Source organism: Capricornis sumatraensis, chromosome 1 (assembly GCF_032405125.1).
Source record: "Capricornis sumatraensis isolate serow.1 chromosome 1, serow.2, whole genome shotgun sequence".
NCBI lineage: Eukaryota > Metazoa > Chordata > Mammalia > Artiodactyla > Bovidae > Capricornis > Capricornis sumatraensis.
The window spans coordinates 194,070,835-194,085,086 of record NC_091069.1 but is presented as its reverse complement, the minus strand read 5'-3'; the positions used below and the strand labels follow the sequence as shown (position 1 = coordinate 194,085,086).

Below are 14,252 nucleotides of genomic sequence, written 5' to 3'. Positions count from 1 at the left end.
AACGTGTGATCACACCCCGTTCCCAAGTTTATTTATGCTCACTTAATTTAATCTTCTCTACATCTGCTCCTAGAAACTCAAGGTCAGAAAAAGTGAAATCATCTAATCCAATCCGCCATAATTTCATTCATTCCACCAACATTTTTTGAGGCAGGGAATTCGGATAAAGACTGACCCGCGATCTTTTATATTTCCCCTTCTGCACTGCGGACGGCTGCCCTTTTCGTCCCCAACAGGAGGCATTCCACTCTGTGGGGTTTGAAATGCCACATGCCTTGCCTAACCCGACCAAGACCATTCTCGCCCGTCCCCATGGAGGAACTTGGTGGGAAAAGGGTGTCTGGCGCGCGTTGCTGCTCCCACTTCCTCTGGGCGGGAGGGAGAGCGGGGCGGCGGTGGTGGAGGGAGTTCCCCGGCAGCCTCGCTAGGAGCAATTCTAGAGGGTGGAATCACCCGCTCTTTCCGGGACGCGCGGTACCCTTCCCGGAAGGCACCCGCGAAGGCGCGGAGGTGCCTGCAGGGGGCGCGGGCCGCCGGGCCGCCCCGGGGGCTGGAGGCCGGTGGTCCCTCCTAGCCCGGGAGCGAGACGAGGCCAAGCCGCTCACTCCCCAGCCCCCACTCTCACCTCGTCACCTCCCCGCCCTCTCGGCGGGCCTGAGGCGTGCGGCGCAGGCGCGAAGCGCGGCGGTGAGTGTGGCCGCGGAGCCTGGGCCCGGGGCCTCGCAGGCTGGGCGTAGGGCGCGCGGGGAGGGAGTGGGGCCGGCCCGGCGGAGCGCCGGGGAGCTCGAGGGCCAGAAGCGGCGCCGCCCGCCGCCGTGCGCCTGCGGGCAGGGCTGCGCTACCCCTCCGCCCGCGCTCGGGCGTCTCGGCCGCCGCCTCGCAGCTGCGCCTGGGCTGGCCGGGCGGGCCCCGGGGACTGGTGAGTGTGAGGGCGGAGCGGCCCGGGCGCCGGACTGCTGCCGGGGCCGCGGGCGTGCGGGCGCAGCTTCCTGCGGGAGAGGGCAGGGAAGACCGGATGGCGCCTTTAAAACTGAAACCCTGCCTTCGTTTTCTGGCGGGATGGCGCGCCCCTCCCCCATCCCGAAGGCAGTTCCACCCCCTGCGGAGGGCACCTCGGCCCCGGCTGGCCTCGGTCCCCCGCTGCTTTTTTTCCGAGTGGTGCCTTTGGGGTCGGGACTTGGGACTCCTGGCTAGTCGCCGGGCCCGAATGGGGCCAGTACGTGGCGCGCGGGTGGAGAAGCCGGGTCCCGATGGCTCCTGAGCGGCCTCTCTGGGCCGCGGGCCCCCATCCGTGCCACGCTGGCCCTCAGGCCTTGCCGGCTGGCGTGGTGACCCTTCGGCGGCGCATCCTTTGCCCGCGCCGGGAGTCACAACCTTCAGGCTCTTAAGCCCCCAGCCAGTATAGTCTAAGGCACTTATTAGGGTACTTCGAACCCATTTTGGTTTTGTTTTTCAGTACAATCTAGGGACAAGAGTGCTTTGAGGCAGTCTATCTGTAAGCAAAGAGATAAAGCAAACACTGACACTAAATGGGACGTGTGGTGGGTTCTAAAGTTTCCTGCAGCATTTTTGTGTTCTCCTGTCTTTCAAAATCTGGAAAAGATACACTTGTTTCAAAATGAGGCTGAGGAACAGCATGCTTCTAAAACTCTTTAGTATAGAACCGCTTTTTATTGTAAATGCTTGTCTTATATATATTTACATTGCATGAAAGGTCTTAAAAAGATTGAACTCTGATACAAGTGCTGACTGCCGGTAGGAGTCTGCCAATCTGTATTGTGGTTTGTACTTAGACGTTCTTATTGTTGAAAAAGTGACAGCTGGAAAGATGATTACAAGTGTCTTCTAAGTTGCTTTTTTTTTTAATGAGTGTTTTAGATGGCATGGTTAGCTTTTTGTAAATTTAAAGTATGTATGAATCCCTTAGCATGAGAAAATGTCTACATGTCTATACTTTGGAATGTTTAGTCGCTAAGCCTTGTACAGCTTTTTTGCGACCCTATAGACTGTAGCCCACCAGGCTCTTCTGTCCATGGAATTTCCCAGGCAAGAATACCGGAGTGGGTTGCCATTTCCTTCTCCAGGGGATCTTCCCAACCCAAGGATCCAACCGATTTCTCTTGTGTCTCCTTCATTACAGGCAGATTCCTTACCACCGAGCTACCAGGGAAGACCATGTTAACAGTGTTTTTCTGGATGAATAGATTCTAAGTGACTTAATTATTTTATTTTTCTGATTTTACTACAGTGACATATTCATTTTATCTGTAGCTTTTTAAGTGAGGAAGAGGACTTGAGTGAAAAATTGCGTGTTCAGAATCTTCCCATTAAAAGAGGAGGACTAGTGAGCAAATGTGTGTATGACATCCTTAGGTAAAAAGCCAGAGTTCATCAGAGCAGTTATACACACAAAAGGCACGTAAAAACATTTGCTGAAATAAAGGGTGGTTAGCATTTTTGGTCTTGAGTGGGCATTTTACCATCTTGCTTAAAGGAGGTCTGGTAAACTTGTGGATATTGTTCAGCCCTAGGTAGGAGTCAAACATTTCCTGATCAAGGTAATCCTGTTGTTTTCACCTGACAGTCTGAATCCTAGCCAGCTTGCAACATTAATTCTAATGCCATGCTTGGTTTCCTTGCTTTTTTGAAAAAGTTTGAAGTGTTTAAAATGCTCGACTGACAGTTTTCAGTGTTCCGTCTGATACTTGTAAAGCATTTAGAACATGAAGTATAAAGCTTTCAGCTGTGTAAATTCTGTACAAAAGAAGTATTAGAAATAAGTCTTAAGATTTTAGTTTACTACATAAATATGAAAACAGCTGTTTATTTTTTTTTAATGCACTTGATGGGGTGAGCTCAGGGAATGCTAATTTGTGTTGTTAGATGAGGCATTATACCTGTTGACACCATTTCTGCAAATATCATGGTTGTCAGTTTCTTTGAGTGATTCCCTCACCCTCCTCCCAGTTGGTGGCTGACTAAGGACTGGAAGCAAGATGTAACTTGCTGGTGACAGTGATTAGAAATGAAGATTTAATCACACAGTTGTAAACCCAGAAGTCAGAAGACACACTTTTTCATTACTGGCTCTTCTAATTAGTTGACTTCACTTTCAGTGAATTTGTTTCCTCCTCAGTAAAATTGGAGTAGATTTGATAGTAGACCTTCTATCTACCTTACAGGATTGTTGTGAAAATCAAGTAAAGAAAATTCTCAGTAAATTCAGCAGCACTTTATGTGTATGATTACATTATGTATAGTGCTGATAATTTGTTACTGCTCAGTAGGTAAGTCGTGTCCAACTCTTGAGACCCCATGGACTGTGTATTTCCCACCATTCTCCTCTGTCCATGGTATTTCCCAGGCAGGGATTCTGGAGTGGGTAGCTGTTTCCTTCTTCAGAGGCTCTTCCTGACCCAGGGATCAAACCAGATTCTCCTGCATTGGGAGGTGGTTTCTTTACCACTGAACCTCCTAGGAAGTCCAATAATGATATACCCAGCAATTAATAAAGCAGCAAAAATAGTATGTGCATCTCAAGTTCCCTATTGCTAGAATTGAGATGAGAAATAACAATGCCAAGTTCTACCTACTGTGTACCTGTATCACCATGGTGATAAGAAAAGAAGCTTATAAGTTCACAGAAAAAACTTTACAATGCATTTTTTTCTGACATTCCTTATTTTCCCACTGCTATAGTAGAAAGAACACTAATCTGAAATGGAAGAAAGAGTTCTCATTCTAACACTATTACTTCAGTTGGACTGATCACTTTATCTCCCTAAATAAAAGAGATTAAAAGCATAGAAAATCTTATGTTCAAGTTAGATCTCTGTTCAACCCTGTCACTTATTTACTATTCCCCTGACTTAAGTTTATGCCTTAATTTCCTTATCAGTTGTTGTTTAGCCATCATTTTATGTCAGACTCTGCGTTGGCTCCTTGGTCCATGGGATTTTCCAGGCAAGAATACTGAAGTGTGTTGCCATTTCCTTTTCCAGGGGATCTTCCTGACCCATGGTCCCAACCTGTATCTCCTGCATCTTCTACAGTGCAGGCAGATTGTTTACCACTGAGCCACCTGGTAAGCCCTCTTTATGAGTAACAACGGATAGATAATAGTGATTTGGAGAGCGTGTTATAGATTTTTCTAATCATAGGTTTAAATAAAAAAGTATGTTCACAGCTTGGTACATAATTGGTGCCCAGTAAATGATCATCATTATTCTTCTATTAATAATCTATAAGGAGGATTTAAACAGTTTAAAATCTGTAATTTGGGAATTCCCTGGTGGTCCAGTGATTAGAACTCTGTGCTTCTTACAGCGGGGGGCACGTGTTCTATCCTTGATCAGGGAATCACGATCCCACAAGCCACCCCAGTGCAGCCAAAAAAGAGACCAAAAAAAGCCTGTACTAATTTGTCAGCTTTCATTATATTGGCTTTCACTGTGACTGAATAAATTAATGGCAGGAGAAGGAAGTTCAATCCCTGGGTGGGAAAGATCCCCTGGAGTGGGAAATTGCAATCTACTCCAGTATTTTTCTCTGGAAAATCCCATGGACAGAGGAGCCTGGCAGACTACAGTCCATGGAGTTTCAAGAGGTTGGACTCAACTGAGCACGCACAAATAAATTAATGAGATTTATATTCCTGTGTATTTATTTATGTTCCTTTTTTGGTGTTAAAATAGCTTTAGAAGGTAAATTCACTTCAAAGAAATATGACACATATTTATATATAGTGACATTTATCAGTTTATACAAGTTTTAGTACTTAATGCAGTATGTATTCAAAAACATATTGTACTTGAGTTAATTCTGTATAGCTTTCCAGTAAACTAACATCCAGTACCTTGAGTCTCAGCAATGAACTACATTTTTGCTCATAACACTTTTGTCCTGTTTTTCCTACAGGCATATTTCACCATCTGTGAAAACTTCCCTGTAATTCAGTTTTCCTCACTCCAGTATTAAGAATTACACCAAGTAAGTGGGATCTGGTAAAACTAGTTACTCAATTTTATAACAGTCTATGGATATTTATTCAGTAGCTGCCAAGTCTCTTTTGTTCTCAATGGAATGTTGAACGTGACCTCATGAGTAAGAAAAGGATATTTTCTTGAAAATTATATTCTGAGCCTCTGAATGATGAGGGTGATTTTTTTTACCCCCTCTGAAGCCAGAAGATTAATACAAATTTGTGACTATTTTTTTTGAAGAGGATGTGTGGCTTCGGTATTCTTGCCTTGAGAACCCCATGAGCAGTATGAAAAGGCAAAAAGATAGGACACTGAAAGAGGAACTCCCCAGGTTGGTAGGTGCCCAATATGCTACTGGAGATCAGTGGGGAAATAACTCCAGAAAGAATGAAGGGATGCAGCCAAAGCAAAACCAACACTCAGGTGTGGATGTGACTGGTGATAGAAGCTCGTTGCTGTAAAGAGCAATATTGCATAGGAATCTGGAATGTCAGGTCATGAATCAAGGCAAATTGGAAGTGGTCAAACAGGAGATGGCAAGAGTGAACATCAACATTCTAGGAATCAGTGAACTAAGATGGACTGGAATGAGTGAATTTAACTCAGATGACCATTATATCTACTACTGTGGGCAAGAATCCCTTAGAAGAAATGCAGTAGCCATCATGGTCAACAAAAGAGTCTGAAATGCAGTACTTGGATGCAATCTCAAAAACAACAGAATGATCTCTGTTCGTTTCCAAGGCAAACCATTCAATATCACGGTAATTCAAGCCTATGCCCGACCAGTAATGCTGAAGAAGCTGAAGTTGAACAGTTCTATGAAGACCTACAAGACCTAGAACTAACACCCAAAAACGATGTCCTTTTCATTCTAGGGGACTGGAATGCAAAGGTAGGAAGTCAAGAAACACCTGGAGCAACAGGCAAATTTGGCCTTGGAGTACAGAATGAAACAGGGCAAAGGCTAGTAGAGTTCTGCCAAGAGAATGCACTGGTCATAGCAAACACCCTCTTCCAACAGCACAAGAGAAGACTCTACACAGGGACATCACCAGATGGTCAACACCGAAATCAGATTGATTATATTCTTTGCAGCCAAAGATGGAGAAGCTCTATACAGTCAGCAAAAACCAGACCGGGAGTTGACTGTGGCTCAGATAATGAAGGCCTCATTGCCAGATTCAGACTGAAATTGAAGAAAGTGGAGAATATCATTACACCATTCAGGTATGACCTAAATCAAATCCCTTATGACTATACAATGGAAGTGAGAAATAGATTTAAGGGACTAGATCTGACAGACAGAGTACCTGATGAACTATGGATGGAGGTTCATGGCATTGTACAGGATACAGGAATCAAGACCATCCCCAAGAAAAAGAAATGCAAAAAAGCAAAATGGCTCTCTGAGGAGGCCTTGCAAATAGCTGTGAATAGAAGGGAAACGAAAAGCAAAGGAGAAAAGGAAAAATATACCCATTTGAATGCAGAGTTCCGAAGAATAGCAAGGAGAGATAAGAAAGCCTTCCTCAGTGATCAATGCAAACAAACAGAGGAAAACAATAGAATGGGGAAGACTAGAGATCTCTTCAAGAAAATTAGAGATACCAAGGGAACATTTCATGCAAAGATGGGCTCAATAAAGGGCAGAAATGATATGCACCTGACAAAAGCAGAAGATATTAAGAAGAGGTGCCAAGAATACACAGAAGAACTGTACAAAAAAGATCTTCACAACCCAGATAATCACGATGGTGTGATCACTCACCTAGAGCCAGACATCCTGGAATGTGAGGTCAAGTGGGCCTTAGGAAGCATCACTACGAACAAAGCTAGTGGAGGTGATGGAATTCCAGTGGAGCTATTTCAAATCCTGAAAGATGATGCTGTGAAAGTGCTGCACTCAATATGCCAGCAAATTGGGAAAACTCAGCAGTGGCCACAGGATTGGAAAAGGTCAGTTTTCATTCCAATCCCTAAAAAAGGCAGTGCTAAAGAATGCACAAACTACTGCACAATTGCATCATCTCACATGCTAGTAAAGTAATACTAAAAATCCTCCAAGCCAGACTTTAGCAATACGAGAACCATGAACTTCCTGAGGTTCAAGCTGGTTTTCGAAAAGGCAGAGGAACCAGAAATTAAATTGCCAACATCTGTTGGATCATCGAAGAAGGAAGAGAGTTCCAGGAAAACATCTATTTCTGCTTTGTTGACTATGCCAAAGCCTTTGACTGTGTGGATCACAATAAACTATGAAAAATTCTGAAAGAGATGGGAATACCAGACCACCTGACCTGCCTCTTGAGAAACCTGTATGCAGGTCAGGAAGCAACAGTTAGAACAGGACATGGAACAGACTGGTTCCAGATAGGAAAAGGAGTAGGTCAAGGCTGTGTATTGTCACCCTGCTTATTTAACTTCTAGGCAGAGTACATCATGAGAAACGCTGGGCTGGAGGAAGCACAAGCTGGAATCAATATTACCAGGAGAAATATAAGCAACCTCAGATATGCAGATGACACCACTCTTATGGCAGAAAGTGAAGAGGAAATAAAGAGCCTCTTGATGAAAGTGAAAGAGGAGAGTGAAAAAGTTGGCTTAAAGCTCAATATTCAGAAATCTAAGATTATGGCATCCTGTCCCATCACTTCATGGCAAATAGTTGGGGAAACAGTGGCTGACTTTATTTTTCTGGGCTCCAAAATCACTGCAGATGATTATTACAGCCATGAAATTAAAAGACACTTACTCCTTGGAAGAAAAGTTACGACCAACCTAGACAGCATATTGAAAAGCAGAGACATTACTGTGTCAACAAAGGTCCTTCTAGTCAAGGTGATGGTTTTTCCAGTAGTCACGTATGGATGTGAGAGTTGGACTGTAAAGAAAGCTGAGTGCTGAAGAATTGATGCTTTTGAACTGTGGTGTTGGAGAAGACTTTTGGAGTCCCTTGGACTGCAAGGAGATCCAACCAGTCCATCCTAAATGAGATCAGTCCTGGGTGTTCATTGGTAGTTATGATGTTGAAGCTGAAACTCTAAAGCTTTGACCACCTGATGCAAAGAGCTGACTCATTTGAAAAGACCCTGATGCTGGGAAAGATTGAGGGCAGGAGGAGAAGGGGGCGACAGAGGATGAGATGGTTGGATGGCATCACCAACTCAAAGGACATGGTTTGGGTGGACTCTGGGAGTTGGTGATGGACAAGGAGGCCTGGCGTGCTGCAGTTCATGGTGTTGCAAAGAGTCGGACATAACTGAACTGAACTGTGGCTTCAAAACTGTCAAAATATTCCCAACTGTAAGAAATATACCTATAAAACTCTTTTTTGGTATCATAGGTACAATTTTTCTTTTATAGAAAATAAGCATTCAGTTCAGTTCAGTCGCTCAGTTGTGTCCGGCTCTTTGCATCCCCATGAATTGCAGCACGCCAGGCCTCCCTGTCCATCACCAACCCCTGGAGTTCACTCAAACTCACGTCCATCGAGTCAATGTTGCCATCCAGCCATCTCATCCTCTGTCGTCCCTTTTTCCTCCTGCCCTCAATCGCTCCCAGCATCAGGGTCTTTTCCAATGAGTCAACTCTTCACATGAGGTAGCCAAAGTACTCGAGTTTCAGCTTTAGCATCATTCCTTCCGAAGAACACCCAAGACTGTTCTCCTTTAGAATGGACTGGTTGGATCTCCTTGCGGCTTATGTAATTATTCAGTTTTCACAATTACATCAACATTTGAAACGTTCTCAACCTCAGGAAGAAAGAAAACAGAACACAGCCTTTAAACTTGATCAGAAAAGTAAATATAAAATATAAGCCGGATTGTTTAACATTTCTCTCTTGAAGTCGATTTTTATGACACATTTCCTATCGCCAGCCAATTTTTTTATTAGAAGAAATTTGCATAACAATATTAACACTTGTTATTTGTGATGTATTTGTTAAATTTTTCCATTTTTTAGATTAAAAAGATATGAATGAATATCCTAAAAAAAGAAAAAGGAAGACTTTACATCCTTCTCGTTATTCAGGTCAGTGTACGATTAAATTATTTAAAAGTTAGGCCATGTTCAATTCCCATGCAGTTGTGTTTACATCCATTTTCTCATAAATGATCTGATTAGAGTTAAATATCTGGGTTAACTTTTAGCTAAGAGGAAACTTTAAGTAAATTCTCTCAAAATATATTTCTCAATATCTGCTGTATGCTAGGCATACATCAAAATTTCACAGACATTTATTTTAATTCTCACAACTTCATAGTTTATAGATATTTAAGATTAGATATCCAAGTTACATACTTACATAGCATAATTGAGATTTGCCTTTGTTTCCCAAGCTTGTGCTTAAGTTTTAATAATAGCCTTGATGGAAGTAATTTTGCATCATTGGAAAAATCTTTATCCTGTACATTATTTTCAGAAATGTTGTAAGTTTCATTTTGATTATATAATTTTAGATCTTTTCTTTGAGTATGGCTCTACTATCTTGGCAAATAAGAGGTCCTGGCCTCTTATGCTATGCACATGTATACTTGGGGCTGTCTCAGGTATACCTGGTAACCAACCCAGCCTACTTGTTTTTCATATCTGAGGAAATTAAACCTGGTCTACCTAACTGGCCCTTCTAATTCAGTGTTTTTTGCAATTAACGCATTTCTTGCATATTCATATTTTGTGGGACTCTTGACCATGAGAATTATATCTTAGTGTGTTTCTAAGTATTTTAAATTGTATAATTTATAGTTCTTTCAAAGCTCAAAGTCAATATCTGAATTATGAAAGCCTTCAGAATTGAAGGAAATACTAATACCTTATTACAATACTATGAAAATTTATTTATGTTTGATAAAGAGATGGCTGTCATTAGATGTTTATGTGTTTGGTGTGCTTGAAAATTTTTAAATTTTGTTTTATGTTCAGATTCCTCTGGAATAAGCAGAATTGCAGATGGATTCAATGGAATTTTTTCTGATCATTGTTACAGTGTTTGTTCTATGAGACAACCAGACTTAAAATATTTTGACAACAAAGGTATATTTAAATTTCCAAAATATTTTCATTCAAATTGCTTTTATAATTTTTCATTTCCTATTTGAAAATGTGGGTGAAAGTGATGATTTCAAAATGAGCAAGTATCTAAACTTGTTTTAAGAAAACAAGAGACTTTTGGGTAAGTGAATTTTAATTTTTAACATTATTTCAAACATATACATCAAAAACACATCCTCCTCTATCAGTTTTAGTCAGCTAGGAATTCGTGGCGAAGCAGGAGTGACCCAGAGTTTTGTGTATTTATGATGAAAAGTTAAGAATAGTGGTATTTCAGGGAGTTCCCTGATGGTCCAGTGGTTAAGACGCTGTACTTCCACTGCCGGGGGGTGCAGGTTTAATCCCTGGTTAGAGAGCTAAGATCCTAAGTGCCGTGTAGAGTGGCAAAAAAAAAAACAACAACACAGAAAGAACAGTGTTACACACAGTTGTTCTGCTCAGCTGTACATTTCATTTGGAGGGCTAATGGAAGGAAAGAACACAAGGTGAAGGATGTGGTCATTTAAAGAACATTCAGTCAGAGACATCAGTATGAGCTCATATTTGGCTTAATAGAGACACAGTTACATACAGAAACATTTATGGGATGTCAGTATATTTGTAGTAGTGCACATGCACGTATTTTTTGCTCTGTTAACTGAGAGTCTAACAGAAATGACATCCCAGTAGCAATAAGCACATCTCGTGCCCTGATCCTGGTTTCTAATACCATTTTCCAATAAAAAGAACAGGGCTTCTTGGAGAAATGGCTGATTCTAGTTCTGGAGCAGAAAACCTAAAAGATGAGCCTGGAGCATTTTGTTGTGCCAGAAAATAAGAAAGTACTCAACATATAGAGTCATTCAATACAAGTATGCCAAAGGAGCATAAGGAGCCAACTAAAAGAGCTCCCAGTAGCCAAAGCTGAAACAGTTTGAGAGGGGGAGAAATTGGACTATAACCCAAAGTATAAAATAAATATCCATGAGTCCATAGTGATATAAATAAATGATAGAATAAATAAATAAGGGATAAGAAGCAAATCTGTACAGAGGAACTCCAGATTATTTACGTAGGTAATGCTCCCTCAGGGAGGTGAAGCATAACTTTCCACTCCTTAAGTACAGACTACACTCAGTAACTTAGTTCCAAACTGTAGAGTATGGAAAGTAAAAGCGTGACTTTACAGTGGAGAAACCTGATAAAGCCCCAGGTTATCAAGTTCAATGTCAGCAGTCATAATAATGTTGATAGTTTATACTCTCTATATGATGTGATTTTTAAAACAAAGCAGTTTACCTCTGTGTTTACCTTCAAATAATCCATAAGGGAAAGGGAAATCGCTCAGTCGTGTCCAACTCTTTGCTACCCCATGGAATTTAGCCCACCAGGCTCCTCCATTCATGGAATTTTCTAGACAAGAGTACTGGAGTGGGTTGCCATTTCCTTCTCCAGGGGATCTTCCCAAGCCAGGGATCAAACCCAGGTCTCCCGCATTTCGGGCGGATGCTTTACTGTCTGGGCCATCCCAGTCTAATCATGAAAAAGCAGAGTTAATTGGTGAGGCATCCTGCAAAATACCTGGCCAGTCTCCTTAGGATTGTCATGGTCATCAAAAGCAAGGGAAGTCTGAGAAACTGCCACAGCTAGCAGTAGCCTAGAGATAGGACAAATAAATGTTATGTATCCTGGATGGGACCTTGGAACAGAAAAAGGATATTAGATGAAGACTAAGGAAATCAGGATGAAGTATGGACTTTAGTTAATGATAGCTTACCAGCATTTGGTCATTGTTATAACAAACAATGTAAGATGTTAATAATGGAGAAACTGAATGCGCGATATGTGGGAATTCTCTGTATTAACCTTCTTATTTATTTATTTACTTTGTAAATTTGAAACTTCTGAAAAATACAGTCTTTTTTAAAAAGACATGATGTTGAAGCCCAATTTTCTCTAGTGACTGGCATTTCAGTTTATCCATGTAATGTTTAATGTTTTGATTGACATAAATAATAGGTATTTTTCCAAATTCTTTTTTACAGATGATGATTCTGATACAGAGACATCAAATGAATTGCCAAAATTTACAGATGGAATCAAAGCCAGAAATAGAAATCAAAACTACTTGGTTCCCAGTCCTGTACTTAGAATTCTAGACCACACTGCCTTTCCTACAGGTAAGAGAAACTAATAGCATCTGCACATTTTGTATAGTTCAGTGAAAAAAATAAGTAAAATAAATTTCGTTTTGCCAATTACTATTTAATAGGTTTTATTTAATAGTCTTGCTTTGTTTTTCAGAAAAATCTGCTGATATTGAAATTTGTGATGAAGACTGTGACTCCCCTGAATCAGTCCACCAGCAAACCCAAGAGGAGAGCCCCATAGAAGTTCACACTGCTGAAGATGTTCCAATTGCCGCAGAAGTGCATGCAATTTCTGAAGACTATGATATAGAGACAGAAAATAATTCCTCTGAGAGTCTCCAAGACCAAACTGATGAAGAACCACCAGCTAAACTTTGCAAAATTGTTGACAAGAGCCAAGCTTTGAATGTGACTGCCCAGCAGAAATGGCCTTTACTGAGAGCTAACAGCAGTGGCCTCTATAAATGTGAACTTTGTGAGTTCAACAGCAAATATTTTTCTGATTTAAAGCAGCATATGATCTTGAAGCACAAGCGTACTGATTCAAACGTGTGTCGAGTATGCAAAGAGAGTTTCTCTACCAACATGCTTCTGATTGAACATGCCAAACTCCATGAAGAGGACCCCTACATATGTAAATACTGTGATTATAAGACCGTAATTTTTGAGAACCTCAGCCAGCACATTGCAGACACCCATTTTAGTGATCACCTTTATTGGTGTGAGCAATGTGACGTACAGTTCTCCTCAAGCAGTGAACTCTACCTACATTTCCAGGAGCACAGCTGTGATGAACAGTACTTGTGTCAGTTCTGTGAACATGAAACGAATGATCCAGAAGACTTGCATAGCCATGTGGTAAATGAGCATGCATGTAAATTAATAGAGTTAAGTGATAAGTATAACAATGGGGAACATGGACAGTATAGCCTCTTAAGCAAAATCACATTTGACAAATGTAAAAACTTCTTTGTTTGTCAAGTATGTGGGTTTCGGAGTAGACTTCATACAAATGTTAACAGACATGTTGCCATTGAACATACTAAAATTTTTCCTCATGTTTGTGATGACTGTGGGAAAGGCTTCTCAAGTATGCTAGAATATTGCAAACATTTAAATTCACATTTATCTGAAGGGATTTACTTATGTCAATACTGTGAATATTCAACAGGACAGATTGAAGATCTTAAAATTCATCTAGATTTCAAGCATTCGGCTGATTTACCTCATAAATGTAGTGACTGCTTGATGAGGTTTGGAAATGAAAGGGAATTAATAAGTCACCTTCCAGTCCATGAAACAACTTGATTGTTCTCCTTTAACTTCCATAATGTTGATGTGAAATAATAAATTCAACTATTTTGAAAATGTTAAAATGAATGATTTTAAACACAACTTGTGAGAATTGTCTTTAACAAGATCTTTTTAATTGCCAGTTTTCTTGGCATTGCTGCCTTTTCAGTATATAGTTGTATCCTAAATGTGATATTTTCAATGCATTTGTGATTTTAACCACTTTTGGTAACTGTCATTGTGTTTCTTGCATGTGCTCTGATTTTATGAGTTGATAGGAAATATACACTAAAGAAACTATAGTTTTCCTTCCATAAATACAGGTGTTACAAACTTTTTCTTCTTCAAACTCAAAACAAGATCAGTCTTTCATGGATGAAGTCATTAAAGTACTGCACTTCCAGAGCTAAAGTGCAACATAATGCACAATTAAGGCCACTGATACTCCCGTTAAGAAGATCCAGACCCTGCTTTTGCATTCCCCAGTAGTTCCTATCCCCAGGATAGTCAGTGCTCTCCATCTGTGTGAGCCTTTCAGTGACACTAGGAGCCCCGTGTTACGGTAAGAGGGAAAGATCTGATTTTCTATGCAATCCTTTTTTTTGGTAAACCTTATTTTAGCCCCTATCCATGTGCTAAATAATCTTAGATGGGGAGGAACTGATAAAGGGGTTAAACGATAAAGGAACATTTCATAACTCAATTATAAATGAAACAGGTCATTTGTAATCTGTTCCTTTTCAGTTATCCAACTGCAAAGTCATGCCTGAACTTCTGATACCAAATCATTTGT

General features: G+C 41.0%; 1 protein-coding gene across 2 annotated transcripts; it reads left to right on the top strand.

Annotated features, from left to right (window-relative positions):
• Positions 1-565: 565 nt before the first annotated feature.
• ZNF639 (zinc finger protein 639) lies at positions 566-13,577 on the top strand. 2 transcript variants are annotated; one of them, XM_068980061.1, is made up of 6 exons: positions 566-687; positions 4,918-4,989; positions 8,949-9,017; positions 9,909-10,019; positions 12,062-12,196; positions 12,321-13,577. In XM_068980061.1, exons 3-6 carry the CDS (start codon positions 8,960-8,962, stop codon positions 13,472-13,474), a joined length of 1,458 nt encoding a protein of 485 aa, XP_068836162.1. In that variant the 5' UTR covers positions 566-687; positions 4,918-4,989; positions 8,949-8,959; the 3' UTR covers positions 13,475-13,577. The 2 variants fall into 2 exon arrangements, with proteins under 2 accessions (XP_068836162.1, XP_068836169.1); XM_068980068.1 differs by lacking the exon at positions 566-687 and adding an exon at positions 4,044-4,084.
• Positions 13,578-14,252: the final 675 nt, after the last annotated feature.